Source organism: Giraffa tippelskirchi, chromosome 12 (genome assembly GCF_054371585.1).
Source record: "Giraffa tippelskirchi isolate mGirTip1 chromosome 12, T2T-mGirTip1v1.2.pri, whole genome shotgun sequence".
In the NCBI taxonomy this organism is placed as follows: domain Eukaryota; kingdom Metazoa; phylum Chordata; class Mammalia; order Artiodactyla; family Giraffidae; genus Giraffa; species Giraffa tippelskirchi.
The window spans coordinates 102146616-102165101 of record NC_137286.1 but is presented as its reverse complement, the minus strand read 5'-3'; the positions used below and the strand labels follow the sequence as shown (position 1 = coordinate 102165101).

General features: G+C 43.4%; 1 protein-coding gene across 1 annotated transcript in view; it reads left to right on the top strand.

The window, feature by feature from the left end:
• The window catches only part of MTUS2 (microtubule associated scaffold protein 2), a 369436-nt gene that overhangs the window by 106222 nt on the left and 244728 nt on the right, over positions 1-18486 (top strand). Inside the window, exon 3 of the mRNA XM_081549337.1 lies at positions 11981-14433. Within this exon, the coding sequence (XP_081405463.1) occupies positions 12226-14433 (2208 nt within the window). The 5' untranslated portion in view covers positions 11981-12225. The remainder of the gene's footprint in view (positions 1-11980; positions 14434-18486) is intronic.

The window sequence follows — 18486 nt, the reverse complement described above, 5'->3', positions numbered from 1 at the left end:
ACAAGGACTTATCTGGGATCCAGCTAAGTTTTATTGAATGCCTGCTGTGCGGAAGGCCTGGAAAAGGGATGTATGATGCTGAAAGGCAAGGACCCGGCCTTGAAGAGCAGCCAGGCTCTGTGAACGAAGCAGGGTGAGGCGAGCTGGGAGACAGCACCTACAGAAAGAACCACGAACCATGGGGACAGAAAGGGGGGAAGTGAGATGCCAGTGGGGGAAGTGTGGGCCGCTGGCCCCTGGCTCCGCTTACGTGGGGAACTTGGTTTCGGCAGGTGTGAACTGTGCATATTACGGTCTGTGTGTTATGGCTCTCTAGTAATGATACCAGTGTCTTGCAACCCTGCTTCTTCCTGCCTCGACTAATCTAGTCCCGTTAACCTGGTAGACCATGTTGATCCAGGTACCTCTCTGGACTACCGAGACTCCGCTGAGCCCAGACTCCGCTCTCCAGGAACATGCAGCCTGGAGATGGTGTTGGAGAGGAACGGTGCTGAGTCACCTGTTCTTCCAAAAATGAAACTGTTTCCATGTCCTGGCACTCGGCCCAGAGTAACAGCTCCTTGTTTTATCTGATGATAGCCAGTTGTTTAAAGATAAGAGTCTGCCCAGGGGACACTTTCACCAATGCCTTCCTAGGTAGGGAGTTGGTCTCTGGAACAGAGGCTAAAGGTTTATTCGGTGTTGATGAGCTGTGCAAATTCTGGGGTGGAGAGAACCGTGACCACTAAGCAGAGGGGAGGCGGTCCTGGGGCTCAGATGGGCAGAGTGCGGAGCAGGGAAAAGTGGAGGGCGCTCAGAGTGGAGTCAGTTGCAGATGCAGGTCTTCTGCCATGGTTGCTGGTGGGCACCAGCCAGAGCAAACAGTAGCAAAACTCGTCCTCAAGTCTGCAGGTAGGACCCCTTCTGTGTCCCTCTCAGCATGTAGCAGTGAGTCGTGCACATGTTTTTACTGCAGTGATGCAATACTACTACCGTTTATTTATTTTGGACTTCCCAGGTAGTGCTAGTGTGAAGAACCTGCCTCCCGATGCAGGAGACATAAGAGATACAAGTTCGATTCCTAGGCTAGGAAGATCCCCTGGAAAAGGAAATGGCAACCCACTCCAATATTCTTGCCTGGAGAATCCCATGGACAGAGGAGCCTGGCAGGGTATATAGTCCATGCTGCTGCTGCCGCTGCCAAGGTGCTTCAGTCGTGTCTGACTCTGTGCGACCCCATAGACAGCAGCCCACCAGGCTTCTCTGTCCATGGGATTTTCCAGGCAAGAACACTGGAGTGGGTTGCCATTTCCTTCTCCAATGCCTGAAAGTGAAAAGTGAAAGTGAAGTCGCTCAGTCATGTCTGATTCTTAGCGACCCCATGGACTGCAGCCCACCAGGCTCCTCCGTCCATGGGATTTTCCAGGCAAGAGTACAGGGATGGGGTGCCATTGCCTTCTCCGTATAGTCCATGGGGTCTCTCTATTTCTTTCTCTATATTTTGTTAATGTTACTTTTTGATTGAAGTGTAGTTGATTTACAGTGTTGTGTTTCAGGTGAACAAAGTGATTTAATTATAGTTATATATATATTATATATATAATATATATAATATGTATAATCTTTCTTCAGAGTCTTTTCCATTATAAGTTATAATATATTGACTACAGTTCTCTGTACTTTACACTAGGTCTTTGTTGTTTATCTGTTTTATCTATAGAAGTGTGTATCTGTTAATCCCAGGTCTTATAAATTTTAAATTTAAATTTAAATAGGGAAGTCACTCCATAGATCTTTTCAATGAGTTTGTAGCTTTAGATCTTCACTAAAATTATTAAAATCTTCACACTTGGCTTCAGTTTTCTTTAAATATGCCACGCAGAAACAGTAGTTTTAAGATGTTGAACTTTTATTTGATTATAGAGGTAAAAGGCTTAGAAGAAGAAGCTGCCCACTAGGGTACTGTGCAGTTTTCTCCCCCTTGGGTTTCCCCCTAAATGCCGAACAGGACATTGCTGTTTGCTGCCCAGCAGTCACATCTTTTTCCTCTTTGCTTGTGTAGCTTAACTTTGTTCTAACATCCACCCCTCTGGCCTGACTCAGTGACTCCTGATGTTGCCATCTAGTCACCAGGGCCCCATTCCCCTGCCCTTTAAGGGGTAGCCTAGGGGTGCTTCTGGGAAGGTTTCTTTGCTCTTAGAGACAAACAAGGAAGAAATAGCCTCCCCCTTCACTGGCGGAGAGACAGCCTAGAGCCTGCAGAACAGTTACTCAACACAAGCAGGACAGGCAGTTGCCTGTTTCTCACTGGATCTGGCTCCCACCCCCTCCTGTTCTGCTCCCGTCTGAACCAGCTCATCTCCGGGTCTGAGCCCCACCCTTGTTTTCTTCGGTGGCCCATCCTGGACCCCTTAATCTTCTTACATCGCTCTATTCATTTTGCAGAAGCATAGTCTTTAGAGATTTGGGTAATATATGTATATGTATGAATTATTGTGTTTGAAAATGAATGTACTTTCATACTTGACTTGATAGTCTATTAAGATATGGAATTCAAGGTGAAAATCGTTACTTCTTAGAACATTATCATAGCTCCCTGACTCTGGATACGTGTTGTTACTGTTCAGGGGTCTGCCGCCAGTGATTCCATTGATCTGTGACCTATCTCCCTGGAGTTCTCTTTCTTCCTAGGCCCCTGGAGGTGCAGGATACTGTGGTTTGCAATAGGCTGTGCTTTCTCGCCTAGGTCCTCGTCTAACCTGGACTCTTCCATGTTAGTTCAGAAGAGGCCCTAATGGTCAACTGGATCCTATTTCTCTGGTCGGAAGGAGGGTAGTCAGTGTGTAAACGTGCCCCCTCAGCCTTGAAGCGTGGCCGGGTCAGAGGTAGTCCTGGGATGGGACTCCTCGTCAGGACCCTTCCTGGCCACTGTCTGGACCATACATTAGAGGAGCAGTTAGCATCATGGCTCTCTTTCTTGTGCCTGAAACTTATGCACCCAGGTCATGTATTTAAGAGGATATGATTGTAAATCACCAAGTGGAAAGTGACTAATTAGCTTTTCTGCTGTTTTATTGAAAAGATAAGAAGCATGAGACTTAACGGTATTTCTTTGAGAGTCGTTGATTAAAATGGATGTTTGAGCAGCTCATGCTATTCAAGAGTGAATTTCTAAACTGTGGTTTTAAATATTTAAAGCATGTGCATTAAAATTCATCCTTACTCAGGTCTGTGCTTTCTGGGAGTGTTTGATTTTTGTTGCTTATGGAAGTTGTCAGTTTTGATCATCCAGATGTGATGCGAGAAGCCCCTGTGCTATCCCAGAAATGCTTACAGGCCAGCTTTCCACCCTGGAATTGTGGGTTAGGTGCTATTCAGACACATATCACCATGTTGCTCTTTAAGGAAGCATTCTTGAATTTTGTTGGAAATCTTAAGGTTTCTTACTTGTTTTGTTTTGTGCTATTTTTCTGCAAGTTTTGATGAAATGTTGGAGGAATCCTACAAATCCACTAAAGCAATATTATTCATTCATCTTGATTGTATAGAAGAACCAGTCATTCTCCCCAGCATAGATCATTTATTTTTCTTGCATGTTTCTAGGCCAAGTTGGTTCCTAACTAAGGAATATATTTTTTTCTTTTTCTATTTATCTTCATTTCTTTATCTCTCCCATAGAGATTAAGACATTCCAAACATGGTGATCAAAATGCCTTATTCATTACATAGTATAACTAAGAGAAATACAGAGACTCTTAACAAAAAGGCTTTGGACTTGAAAGTATATCCCTTTTCATTTAATTGGAGGTTTGTTTTTTTTTTTCTTTTTTTGCAGTCACCGTGCCATTTATTTATTTGCTCTCTGGTTGTTACACACTTGTTTTTTTTTTGCTTGTGCTGCCTTGGTGTTAAATATTTAGCTTTATCCTTCTAGGTATCTGGTTCATTTGACAGAAAAAAACGTTATATGCTTCTGATGAAAGATGAAGAAATGTACCTTCCAGAAAAGACTCGATTTGAAAGAGCCCCATTTACAGTGACCTGGTGCAGGCTGCTGCTATTTTTAATTTCAAGATCTTTAATGTGGCAGTGACTGTTTTTGAGGGTTTTTTTTTAATTGGAGTAGAATTGCTTTACAATGTTGTGTTAGATTCTGCTGTACAACAGTGAATCAGCTGTATATATACCTGTAGCCCCTCCCTCTAGAGCCTCCCTCCAGACCCCCCAACCATGTCATCACAGAGCACCAAGCTGGGCACCCTGTGCTACACAGCAGCTTCCCATTAGCTATCTATTTTACACATGGTAGTGTGTCTGTGTCAGTGCCACTTTTTCAATTCGTCCCACCCTCTCCTTACCCCCAACCTGTGCAGGCTGTTGAGCTGCAGGTAAGGCTCACATTATCCCTGATGCTGTGAGAAAGATTTCTTTCTTCCTCTCAGGTAGCAGACAATCCCTGGGGTTTACAGCTTACAGTCCCACAGATAAACACGTGTCATATCCCACCCCCGTTGTGAATGCTCAAGTCCATTGCCAGGGTCTAAGATACACAGAAGAGGTCAAGGTATGCAGCTTTGAGCACCCCTGCTGCTTTGAAATAAACACACTTGGAGAAGTGAGGTTGAGCAGGGTCTGGTGAAGAAGTTTGAGAAAGTGTTGGTCCTATCTCCCAGTTGTACTTCAAACCCCCCAACCCCAGCCTCCAGGAGGCATTCTCCCTCCCTACCTGCTCAAGGAGACTTAAAGATTCTCCTGGAACTGCTTGGCCAGCATCCATACTGTAGAGCAGATTGAGCCATAGGACAAGTGGGAAAGAAAGAAGGGGATGTGTTCTTTGCCCATTCTAGATCTGTTGCATGTTTCTAGGGTGTGTTGGAATATTCATATAAGCCATTTGTGATTAGAAATGAAGGGAACAAACTTGTGAATATTACAGTGTTATATTAATACTTGGGCAGGTAGATGAATAGGAGAAGATGCTGTAAATTCAAACAAGTGGGTCCTCAGTTGCCCTTCCCCTGCCAGGCAGGTGGCATAGGTTGTGAAGCAGCCAGGTTATGTGTTCACAGGCCGGATAGCCCCTGGAGGAGGAGAAAAATGAACATTGGAGCTCATTTTTTTTTTTTAAACGCTGTTCACTCCTCCAACAACAGTATAACCAAAGCCTTGTCTGACTCAGCCAGTTGAGTCAGACATATGGATACTATATATGGAGTCCTATATATGGATACTCTTCCTTTCCTGTATGTCAGAAAGGATCTGCTTTTATCTAGATTTGAAGCCTGTCTCTCTTTTCAGTTTCTTATTAATAAATGCAAGAATGTGATAATATTGGAAGAGTTTGGATTTCATCTAGTACTTTGTAGATGGAATATTAGTCTTCAATATGTTAGCTTGATAAAATCTGGAAATAGCTTGTCTCCCGTGTTTGCCATTAAAAATAACAGAGAGAATTTCACTTCGGAGATACACAGCATGAAAGAAGAAGTACAAATAGCTGAACATTGTATGAAATGATGCGTAATGTCACTAGAGGTAAAGTAATAAGAAAATAAAATAGCAAGACTTTAAACCTATCAACTTTAAAAATCGATGATTCTGTGGAAGCTTGGCCTGGTGGCTTAAGAGCATGGACTGTGGATTTACATTCCTGTTCTTCCTCATACTTTCAGAAGTTATTTAATGTCTCTCTGCCTTAGTTTCTTCACTTGTAAAAACAAGATAGCAAAATCTAGCCATAGGGTTGTTATATGGATTCAGTGCAGCAAAGCACTGAAAATAGCACCTGGTAATGGTAAATGCTATTCAAGTGTGGAAAATAAATTCCTAGTGTTGAGTGAAGTTCATCTCGTCAAAAAGTGCTTTTGAATCCCTGTGGTGTGCCTGCTACTGTTGTGGGCTTGAGACGAGAGTGGTGAACAGAAGATGGGATGGTTGGTGGGGGTTACCTGCTCTCCTGGAGCTTATATAGGACAAGGGGAGGCTGATAATACACAGGCAAATAAGCACAAGAACCAGATCACTTTGGGTGGTGAGAAGTGTGTTCTGAAGAGAGTGTCCAGATGTCCAGTCTGTACTTGGTATCTTGGCATTCTGTCTGTCTTAGCATTTTTGAATTCTCAGAAGTGTTCTAGTTCTATACAAAATCTTGTACGTGAATGTTTTTAGTAGCTTTATTTATAATTGCCACAATCTGGAAATAACCCAAATGTTCCTCAACCAGGGAACAAACTGAACAAACTGTGGTACATAGTGTGGAATTGTATTTAGCCATAGAAACGAATGAACTTTGATAGACCCCAGGTCATGATGAATCTCAGATGCACTGTGCTTGGGAAGGAAGCCAGGCATAGAGGCTGCACACTATATAGTTACATTTAAATGACATTCTGGAAAAGGCATAAGTGTGGGAACAGAAATCAGATCTTGGTTGCCAAGGGCTGGGGAAAGGGAAGGGTTGACGTGCAAACTGGGGGATTTTGGAGCCCGTGGAACTGTTCTCTATTTTGATTGTCATGGTGGTGGTCACAAGGTTGATTACATTTGCTGAAACTTGCAGAACGGTACAGTAAAGAGGGTGCAATTTACCATAGATAAATTATGCTTTAATTAAAAATGAAAAAATTCCTAAGCAGAAAAATAGTGTTGCTGTTCAAATGGCAAATAATCTGGTCATTGTGGCCATGAAGAATTTCAGAAGAGAGGAGATGGAACAGATAGTAGGGAAATTGAGAGAAGGAAGATTGACACTTTTTTCTTGAGGGCAATTTGCATTTATTCAACAAGTAATTATGGGGCACCCATTATGTGCCAGGTCCTGGCATATAGTCTGGGCACAGACTGTGCCTGTAAAAAAAACAAAAAACCCTAATGGGGCTTAAAGTTGTGTATTAAGATGCAAATGTGCTTTCCTGTTTACACAGTGAGGCTACCTTTAGGAATGTATTGTAAGGAAGTAAGGGGAGCATAAAGATATACATTCAGCAATTTTATGTGAAGAACTATTTTAAAAGACAAAAGCTGAAAGCAACCTGAAGTCTGACAGTGGGAGATTGACAGGGAAATTATGGTAAAAGTGACCATTAAAAATAATAAAGTTTTTATTACATGTATTTATGTGGAGAGGTGTCCATGATATGCAAAGTATAAACCTGGAGTTAAAAAGCTGATTCCCTGAGTGTTAAAAAAAAATCTGGGGTTCTACACATTAATCTTTGTTTCTTATGGTGGGAGTAGGGGACTTTGGTATATTTTTTATTTTTTTACACAATGAAGTTCCATTTTAAAAAATGATGGGCAATGTAAGTATTTGAATTTTAGGAAAAAATCATTCAAGACAAAAACAAAATAAATATTACACATAATAGGCAAAAATGAATACCCTATATATTCTAGGTGATACTCTGTCCTGGAAGTAAGGATTTTTTTTTTAACGTGGAAAACAAATGATTTGGTTGTCAAATGCAAAGGAGGCTTCTTTTGGAGAAACATGCAACGTTTTTACTGGGGAGACCTAAAATATCAACTCATTTAATATTTTGATGAAATGTAAGATTGGTATAGCCTTTGGAAAGCCAAGTTATGTCTTTTCCTGGCCCTTTATAAAATAGAGCATTTTGTTTACACATTCTTCACTCTTTTTACTCAAGGTAAAATAAAAATAAAATAGCCTCTGCTAGCTAAGAAGAAAAGGGAGATTTTTCTGAACACAGTTCTGATTATATGTTAGAATAAAATGTGATATAGTACTCATATTATGGACATAGATAAGGAGAGTAAAGCCAGCTGCAGAGAGTGGTTCTAGTTTTACATAATTTAGCAAGCTTTCACAAAATTCAGCACCATGGATAGCTACAGTGTCCTGGAACATAAGAGTTACCATCTCCCAACCAGTGATTCAAGTTTTAATCAAGCAATGAAACTGAATTTGTAAAGTTCATTCAGTCAGCAGTGTATCGAGTTTTAAACTACCTATACCTGTTGAGAATAAACATATACAGCATTATGAAATAGGACCAAGAACCTGGCTATTCCTAAATAATTGCCATTGCAGAAAGCACAGATGAGTGATTACCACAAGACTCTCTAAAATAGTTGAATACATTAACTTGTATGTGAATGCTTGCAAGTCACTTCACATGAAACTATCCTATTAAATTATAGACCTCAGTAGATGCTCAGTAAAAATGTCAAACTTTGAAAGTTGGGATTTTGACTTTTTTGCCACATTATTGTATTTACTGTTACATTTTGGGTTTACAGCCTATACATTTTTCTGTATTCTTAAGTTTTTCTGAAGGATAATTTGTTGCATGGTAGAAATTTTAGCTAGAGCTTCTTTGATGACTAAGTTTTATTGAGTCAGATGGAATTGCATTTACATTCAAAGGCACAGCACTTGAATATTTATGTGAAAATTCACAACTGATAAAGCATTTCCTAGCAAACTTGGCCGCTCAGGAGGAAAATACAGTATTTTTCATATCTTTTAAAACCCATGTCTCCATTTAATAACATAAAAATTCCTCAGACTTTCTTTAGTTTTTAAATCTTCTAATTAAAATAAATATTATGACAAATATAAATCAAGCATGATGATCAGAATGTATTTTTCCATATAGTGTTAGTTGCTCAGTCGTGTCTGACTCTTTGTGATGCCATCGACTGTAGCCCGCCAGGCTCCTCTGTCCATGGAATTCTTCAGACAAGAATACTGAAGTGGGTTGCCATTTCCTTCTCCAGGGCATCTTCCTGACCCAGAGATCGAATCTTGGTGTCCTGCATTGCAGGTGGATTCTTTACCGTCTGAACCACCAGGGAAGGCCCTGAGTATTCTGATATAGCCCTCCTACCGGGAAGTGAAGAGGGTGCCTTACTAGTTAACCAGTTGGGAAAGTGGACTTTGTAATCTCCATCTTAAAAGACTGAAAAAAAAATTAGGGCCCATGCTATATTGAAAGTGATTCATCATTTTGAGCTCAAGTTGGGGGGAGATAATCCCAAGTGCCAACTATGTACAAAAATGCTGTCCCAGACACTGTAGGGAATAGAGAGGTATCTGAGCTGTTAACCTACAATCTAGTGAGCTTGTAGTTTAATAAAGAAAACAAGACACACATAGCTATAGTGAAACTGTAACTGTAGAAAAAGGCTCATCTAAGTATAATAAAAGAAGATGTGTGTGCTGAGTCACTCAGTCGTGTCCGACTGTTTGCGACCCCACGCACTGTAGCCTGCCAGGCTCCTCTGTCCATGGGATTCTCCAGGCAAGAATACTGGACTGGGTTGTCATGCCCTTCTCCAGGGGATCTTCTCGAGCTAGGGATTGAACCCAAATCTCTTACATCTCCTGCACTGGCAGGTGGGTTCTTTACCACTAGTGCCACCTGGGAAGCCCAATAAAAGAAGATGTACGTAAATATAATTTTAAAAATATAGTGTGATAATGCCAGAAGGAAAGATCTAGGGAATCAAGATGTGGAGAAGTAATATCAAGCTCCTTCTTCACCTTTTTTTGGGAAAGGGGAGAAAGGAGAAATCAGGAAAGGCCTAATGAAAGAGGCGGCCTTTTGAGCTCAAAGAGTGGAGCTATGGGATGCTTGTGCTCAATCACTCAGCTGTGTCCAACTCTTTGCGACCCTATGGACTATAACCCACCAGACTCCTCTGTCCATGGAAATTTCTAGGCAAGTATACTGAAGTGGGTTACCATTTTCTACTCCAGGGTGATCTTCCCAACCCAGGGATTGAACCCACGTCCATTACATTGGTAGATGGATTCTTTATCACTACACCACCTGGGAAGCAGGAAGCTATGGAATATGGAGGCCAGTTTTACTGGCAGGCACATTTCAAGTAGAAAAGTAAAGGGGATTAAAGCTTGGAAGTATACATGGGTCCAGCACTCATCAGACTTTGAATGTCAAGCTGGGAAATTTGGCCATTGCCCATCGTTCAGATGGTGGTATGGTCACATTAGTGGACGGCACAGAGATGGGGGGTCTGCTGAGGTCTTCTGTATACAGGCATGCCTTCCCTGCTATACTAGACAGAACAAACATGGTAACAGGAAATTGAAGTGTAAGATAGATGAAGAGATTGTATATGAAGATCTAGATCCTATCCATCTGCTTAATGATGCAGGAACATATATGCACTCAACTGAAAGGGTTCTAGATGAGTTGGTCAAACCATCAGCAGAGATTGTGAGCCAGGGAGAGTCAGGAGAGCTGGAGACATGCCTGATGGTTAATGATGGACAAAGACAGTTTTGTTTGCTGGCAAGGAAGAGGGTACAGTGCTTACCCGACGTGTCAAGGAGCCTGATGCTGAGTCCGTGTTGGATTTTAGAAAGCACTGGTCACATGTCAGTCTCTAGCAATCGCAGTGTGGACTGCAGTGTCTGATACTCTGGTTTGGGTTGTCACTGCTGAGAAGAATTTACTGATTTCCTGTTGCCAGCCTCCACAGTTCAAACTCAAGAGGGCTGTTGGTTTCATGCTTATAATTCTGCCCTCAGAGAATTAGAGATGCTTACTTTGTGGGTTGGCTCACATTTGTGGAATTCTTGCTCTCTGTGACTTTCCTAACCCAGAGAGCATTAAGCTCTTTTAAACTGCTGTCTTATTGATTACCTACATGCTTTTTGTATTTGTGCCAGAGGCACAAGGAAAACACCTTAAAAACTGAATAAAGAAAGAAATATGGATGTACTGAGACTCCCCTCTGTGTCAGGGAACTGAGGCTGGGATCAGAGTGTCATCACCCTGGTTAGGCTTGAGGTTGGCCTTCTCGGGACCAGCCTGACCTAAGGAGTGGGAGGATGAGGATGTGAGTGCAAAGTGGACAGAACGGAAGTGCAACACGGCAGGGAGGTGAAGGTGTACACCTGTGCATAGGCATGTGTATTTGTCTTTTATTTTATTCTATTTTTTATTTTAAAATTTTATTGAGTATAGTTGATTTACAGTACTGTGTTCATTTCAAGTGTACAGCAAAGCGATTCAGTTATACATATGCTTGTATCTGTTCTTTTCTGATTCTTATCTGATTCTTTTCTCATACAGTAGTTATAGAATATTGAGTAGTGTTCCCTGTGCTGTACAATCGGCCCCTTGTTGGTTATCTGTCTTGATTTAGTTGTGTGTGTATGTTAATCATAGGTGTGTGTGTTTGGACAGGATTCTATGAACATGGGGAAAAGAGTGGAAAGACCTAGGCTAGGATGTTACTGTGTCCTGTGGTGGGGAGTAGGGAGAAGGGACAAGTGAAAAAAATGACTGACAAAAACTTAGCTTATAGGAAATGATCTCATTAATAGAAAAAGTACACTCTATGTGTAGATGCAAGCAAATGAAAGGAAAAGAACATTTATAGCAAGAATACTCTCACGGGGGATGTGAGGCCTGAGAACGACCTAACACTGGGAACATGTGATATTGCTTTCGATACTGATATGTTAAATTTGATGATGTCCACCAGGCTTCTCTGTTGTACAGATGAAGTTGTCCTTTGTAAGAAATAAAGCAATCTGGAGAGTGGTGCTCTAAGATTATGTAAATATCCTGTTTCCCAACAGTTTTGCACTCGGTGATTTTAGCAGCCATTGGTGTCCCTCATCCAAGATAATTATTACTCTGGTGAATACAAAGTGGTGATTTTTCTAATTGTCTAATTTTTCTTGTATCAGTTGGTATTCTTCTGTGAAGAAGAAGCTTCCTTTCTCCTCTGCCCTTTTTAATCAGTATCAGTATGAACTTGTGGATTTTTAAAATATGAACTTAAGATTTAATGTGTGTTTATAATCCATTTCTAACATTAATCATTTCGATGTTATGTTCTCCTGTATTTGGCTAGCAGGAGCCCCTATCAGAAAAGTTTTGGAGAAATAGTATCTGGACTGAGTGAATGAAGTAATGGCAGGAAAGTGATGAATAAATCTGTGTTTACCGAGAGTTTCTATCTGTCAATCTAGCATACTTTTCTTTTTATTTCTCTCTAGGTCTCATGGGCTAATTGGCTCTCATTCAGCTGGAACCTAACAGATAAGTCATCCTTCCGTGTATGAAGACAGTGCTCGGTTTTAAAACTGCTCTGAAAATGATGAAAGCAGGATCACCCTGGTGACGCTGTCAGAGGGGCAACAAGCAGCTTGAGAATTTCCTCTTCTCCAGGTAGCAGCTTGAAGGAGACCCCTTTCCGTTAAGGAGGACTGCATGGCAGGCAGCCCCCATTGCCGGCTGGAAAATGAGTGTTCCAGTGGCTCCTAAGAAGTCATGTTACAGCGAATTGCGGGACAGCAGAAATGGAGCAAAAAATAATAACGAGCAAGTCCTGAATTTGGGAGACGCCAATGCCAACCCCATCATGTTGGAGGTCGGCTCCTCTCCTGAGGAGCCTGCCACGTGTGCTCTGCCGGAGGAAGTTGGAAATGCAAATTCAAGGGGACCAGAGAATAGTCCCCGTGCCCCGAAGGAATTTCACCCACTTCAGGGCTTTGCGAAGGCATCTCAGGCTGGCCCCATCTGCCTGAAGGATTTTAAATTCTCTCCAATGGCTCAGAGAGAACGGAATGAAGAGCCCGAGCTGGAGAGAGGCACAGACCACCCACAGGCCCTTTGGGGTCTCCAGGGACCAGGTCTGCTGAGTCGGAGGACTGTCATGGGCGAGTCCAGCCTGGAGGTTCTGGCTAAGCGGGAGGCTGATGTCCCCCGCCCTGTCCCCAAGGATAAGTTGGCCAAGACCCTTGACAACGAGGAACTGAGGAGGCATTCTTTGGAAAGAGCTAGCAGTTCTGCTGCAGCAGTGGACGTGCTCACAAAGGAGTGGGCTGGGGGCCTGGCCTGGCCGCTTCCACAGCCTGCAGGGCTGGGGTCTCCAGAAGCCCCGCATCCAGTGCCCGATGGTGGGGAGGGGCCACCAAAGACAGGAACAGCCCCTTCTCCAGGGCCGCCTTGTCCTCCAGCAGACGGGACCTCAGAGGGAAAGGGCGCACGTCATCCTAAACCATCTACCTCAGTAACCATGGAGACCGTCCCCTTAGAGACCCAGCCAGAGAGGGGACGGGTACCCAAGGTCAGCGCCCAGAACACAGCACCTTCTGCTCATCCAGAGTGTGCTCTTGATTGCTCTCCAGCCTTGAAGGATGTCCCAAGGAGGCCAGAAGCACAAGCGGGTCCAGGGAAGGTGGAGCCCAAGACAGAGCTGAAACCTGTCCAGCCCGGGGCCGTGCAGGAGTTCAAGTCCACCCAGGTGGGGGAGCTGGGGTGTCGTCAGGGGCATGGTGTGTCACCTCTCGGGAGAAAGGAGCCAGCTGGGGAGGCGCAACCAGGAGCCTCGGCCTCTGGGTTGAGGAGCCTGGCACATGGCATTCCCCACCCGCCAGGCGCGGGAAGAGACAGAGGTGAGCCGGAGAAGGGAGGTGAGGATGGGTCTCTCCGAACCACCGCCAAGCCGAGCCCCGGTTCCTTACAAGCTGTGGATCAGCAACCCACGGCCAGAAGTTTGCAAAGCACAGCTCGGAAGCTGGGTGAAACGGTGCCCAATGGCGTGTTACCAGGGGATGGTCACGTAACTTTTGTTCCTGGAGATGCGACTGACAGCAGGCCCTCTGGTGCCAGCGACGAGAGAGGCGTCCTGGGAGGTGGGAACAATGTCAACACTATGGTTTTTGACTCAGATTCCTCTGTTGGAGAGAGTGAAACCGGGGTCCCTGAGCCCCCCAACCCTCCAAGCATCCGCTCAGAAGCTGAGGAAGGCCAAGAGGTCTCTCTAACTGTTGCAGAGACCAGGAACCATCTAGAACCTACAGTGAAGACTGAAAGCACCTCCCCAGCGAGGGCAGATGTCCTTCTTGGTGTCCCCGCGTCCCTCCACCCAGAGACAACTGTGAATGTGGCCCACCAGCCCCCACCACCCAGCAGCCGCTTTCAGGACTTGGGCGTGTCGAGTGTGGATGTGGGGTCCCCCCCGGCCGCCCTGCCTCCCGCTGACAGCACTGGGTTGTCACACGCCTCCCCCAAAGTGCCTGCCAAGAACGCCTGCCCCGGGGGCCTCCCCCGTCCCGAGGACACACCCACCTCACTGGAGGGGATGGTGGGCCCCCCGGTTGAAAAGAGGGAAGAGCGGGTGGACCCCAGGCCCATTGTGATGCCGAAGCCCAAGCACGTGAGGCCCAAGATCATCACCTACATCCGGAGGAGCCCGCAGGCTCTCGGCCAGGTGGACGCGTCACTGGTTCCCGTGGGGCTCCCTTATGCTCCACCCGCATGCAGCGTGTCTCTCCCCAAAGAGGACAAGGCGGCAGGTGGTGACCTGAAGCCGGCTGCCGGCCTCTACGAGAAGTTCAAGCCAGACCTCCAGAGGCCCCGGGTGTTCAGCTCCGGACTAGTGGTGTCAGGAATCAAGCCCCCAGGACATCCCTTCAGTCCAATGAGTGAGAAGTTTTTGCAGGAGGTAAGAGAATGTCATTGTGAGACAGTCTGTGAGTTGAACATCCTAAGGTTCGTGAGATGTTTTCAATGAATCGTGAAAGCAGTGTCCTTTCTTAGCAAATTACAGACGCTGATGGACACATTTGTACAGAAAGGGGTCTTTTGAACTAGAGTAGATTGCAGGCAAATGAACGGTTTCCACTGAAAGAGATTGATGATCAGAATGAGGTGGATCTAACATCTAAAGGGATTCTTTTAAATTCTACCTGACGTAATACATAAAAGTTAGAAAAGCATTTAAATTGGCTTCCATATTTAAATTGTTCTTGTTGTTGTTCAGTCGCTCAGTCGTGTCTGACTCTTTGCGACCCCATGGCCTGCAGCACACCAGGCTTCCCTGTCCATCACCATCTCCTAGAGTTTGCTCAAACTCATGTTCATTGAGTTGTTCAAACTCATGTTCATTGAGTTGTCGATACTATCCAACGATCTCATCCTCTGTCGCCCCCTTCTCCTCCCGCCTTCAATCTTTCCCAGCATCATCAGGGTCTTTTCCAATGAGTCAGGTCTTTGCATCAGGTGGCCAAAGTATTGGAGTTTCAGCTTTAGCATCAGTCCTTCCAGTATATATTCAGCGTTGATTTCCTTTGTTGTTGTTCAGTCGCTTAGTCATGTCCGATTCTTTGCGACCCCATGGACTGCAGCATGCCAGGCCTCCCTCTCCTTCACTGTGTCCTGGAGTTTGCTCAAACTCATGCCACTGAGTCAGTGAGATTGACTAGGTTGATCTCCTTGCTGATAAGTGAGCACAATTCTTCTATAAAGTAGTGGGGAAAAAAAAAACCCAAATGAATATATTGTTCAGATTGCTCAGACTTGATCCTCTTCTGAAGGAGAATATTTCCCTATGGGAGACTTTCACGTTTGTACACAGTACAGTGAGTAGAAAATAACGTGATAGGCATGGGCTCTGTTTTAAGTCAAAACAATAATTACAGCTAGCATTTAGTTGAGTGCCTGCTATGCACTGGGAGCACATAGCATCCCATTTCCTCTTTGCCTACCCATCTTCACTAATCCTTGCTGTGATTCTCTGGAGGGCGGGATTGTGGTGCTCTCATCATTGTCCAGATGAGGAAGCAGATTTGGAGAGCTCTGAGTCCCTCATCTAAAGCCACAAAACAGGGGCAGCACTGAGATGGCCACCCGAGTCCTCACTGTGCAGCCCTCTCAGTACCACGGTGCTAGGGCCAGGCGTTCTCCCAGAGCCCAGAAAGCAGGTTTTCTCTGGACTCAATCTCATGACAGCCAGCAATCAATTGAAAGGAAAGTGAGACCAGGTCAGTGTTCTCTCTGACACTCTCCAGGTCTGCCCAGGCCTCTGTCTACATGGACTGGAGCTGGTAGGGTGGCTCAGCTGCCCTCCGTCTGGCTCCTTCACTTCCTGACCACCTGTCCTTCCTTCCCGCTCCTTTTGCTGTCTCAGGGCCTTTGCAATTCCCTCTGCTCAGAATATTCTTCTCTCAGATACCTGAAAGACTCTCCTTCACATTCTGTAGTTCTCTGTTCAAAATATCACTTCATGACGGATTTTCATTTAAGGAATTGTAGGTGGCACTGTGGTAAAGAATCTGCCTGCCAGTGCAGGAGATACAGGAGACTAGGATTTGATCCCTGGGTTGGAAAGATCTCCTAGAGAAGGAACTAGCTACCCACTCCAGTATTCTTACCGGGAAAATTCCAAGGACAGAGGACCCTTGAGGGCTACAGTCCACGGGGTGGCAAAGAGTTGGACACGACTGAGCACGCTTCATTTAGTTCTTCAAATAAAGTAATTCTGTGCCACCTTCTCCCCCCAAAAAGATACCCCAGATTTTTCTCTGAGAAACACATTTGTGAGAAAAACTGTATTTGGAGATGTAGACAAGAATCCTGTTACTGTTCTTTCTCTCTGACCCATCTTATCGTTTCTTGTGTGTATTTTCTATCTTTGTTGCTTCTGGTCCTTCCATAAAATAGAGAGTAATTTCTATATTAGATGCACATTCCTCCCTGCCCACTCCCACAGATATTCTGTAGTCTTAACCGTGTGGAAGCCATCCCAAGTCTTCACAAAGTGGCTTGAGTGTTCATGCAGCTCTGAGGGGTTGGGAAAGACCCCGTTAGCGCGGGGACAGAAGTGCCACTGGGCACCAGCCCCTCGATCTGAGGACTGTTTTCTGCCATAATCAGAGAATCTAGGGCCCAGACCCTTTCTTCAGGCTACAGTAAGAACCTATTTGCTTGTGTGCCTGAAATGATTTTAGAAAATTTGAAATCATGAGGATTCTGTAGTTTGCTTTTAAAATTATTTCCCTAAAAATACTGCATTGGAGAAGGAGGAGAAAAAAAAACTCCATTTGAGGTTAATCTCTCTGTGTCTATGACTGTGCAGTGACACCTGCTGTGTTTTGTCAATAAAGATGAAAGAAAAGAGTGTGAAGCGTTTTTGTCGATGCTCTTGTTTTATTAAAAATGCACGGATTAGGCATCTAAGGAATACTTTTTGTTATCTTACCAGAGACAAATTACCCAACAAAATGACAGGCATCGAAGTTCCTGTAATTGTTAAGGTCGTTTTTGAATGATGGCATGATGAATTTTGACCCATGAAACCTATCCAGTTTAAAAAAATGGAATCATTACTGAGATAAGACATTGCAATCTGAAAAACCCAACAGATGTAGGTTAGAAATGATAATTTCTTCATGAGAGCACCTGCTGAAAGACATGAACAATGGCACCAAACATTTAGACACTAAAATTTAAAAATCGGGGGAATATGAGTATAATTGAAATGCCAAAGATTGATAGAGAGTAAGTAGAAATAGTAAAAATTTTATCAGAGAGCAGATGTAGAATATTCTTTCATAGGAATATAATTTGCTGGAGCCTGAGTTCCGTCTATCGACTGTAACGATCATACATATTTTACAATGTGATTATGATAAAACTTTAAAGGCCTCATCTTTTGTTTCAATAATGTCAATTTAAAGAGAACTTATATCTATTTCGACATTAAAACAGTATTAAATTAAGGGTTTGTCTCTTTAACAGCCTGGATTACAGCTTTATAGCCCCTGTTAAAGAATGTTGTTAAATGCCTGTGATTCCTGAATAGATAGGGGTTTGACTTGTAAAATGTATTGTGATGTAGAGTAGACTTAATTAACATGTATGTCTTTTCATAAGCCTCTGACTCTATTTTTTTTAACTTAAAGGAAGTAAGATTATTTTTCAGTGACTTATGTTTTTCATATCTAGCATGAGGAAACACTGATACTATGAACAGGCTTTGTGAGTACAGAATTGCATATATAAAAGGTAGCCATATGATTGCATATGTGTAAGGTAGCCATCCATTGTGTTCTAATCCAAACTGTTAACCACAGGAAATAGTAACATGATAACATGATGTTATGTTATTGGATTCAGGAAAGAATGAAACATGATTCCTTTATTTAATAGATGTTTGTTGATTTCAGCTCTGTGCTAGACATTGTTCTAGGTGCTATGAATTCAACAGTCAACAAGACTCTGCCCCAAAACTTCCATTCTAGTGAAACTTGCTCAAACATTCCTGGAGGCACCATCATACTAGGGAAGACAATCAGAGGTAATTCAGTCTCTCATTTTTAATTATGTCAACAGAATATAGAGGCCTGAAAACACATCTTTCCATTAACTTCTCTATTCTTCCATTAAATAACCTTTCCTCCCTCATTAACAATGCATAGTTTATTTCCTAAGTAGCCTAATAAAGACTTAACCTAAATTGATAAAGTTCATCAACCTATTGTAAGACAAGGTCACCAGAAAAACTGTGCCTTTTCTCCTTAGGAATAATGAAACTTTCATAATTCCATGAACATCTGCTAAATTCTTGTCTTGCATCATTGACATTATTTATAGAGTGACTACTTGCACAAATTCCAATGATTTCATAACGATAAAATTTAAAAATCTTATGGAGGGAGTTCTTGTTTCTCCCAGTGGAATGTAGATTCATAGAGTATTAGAACCAGCATAGACCGAA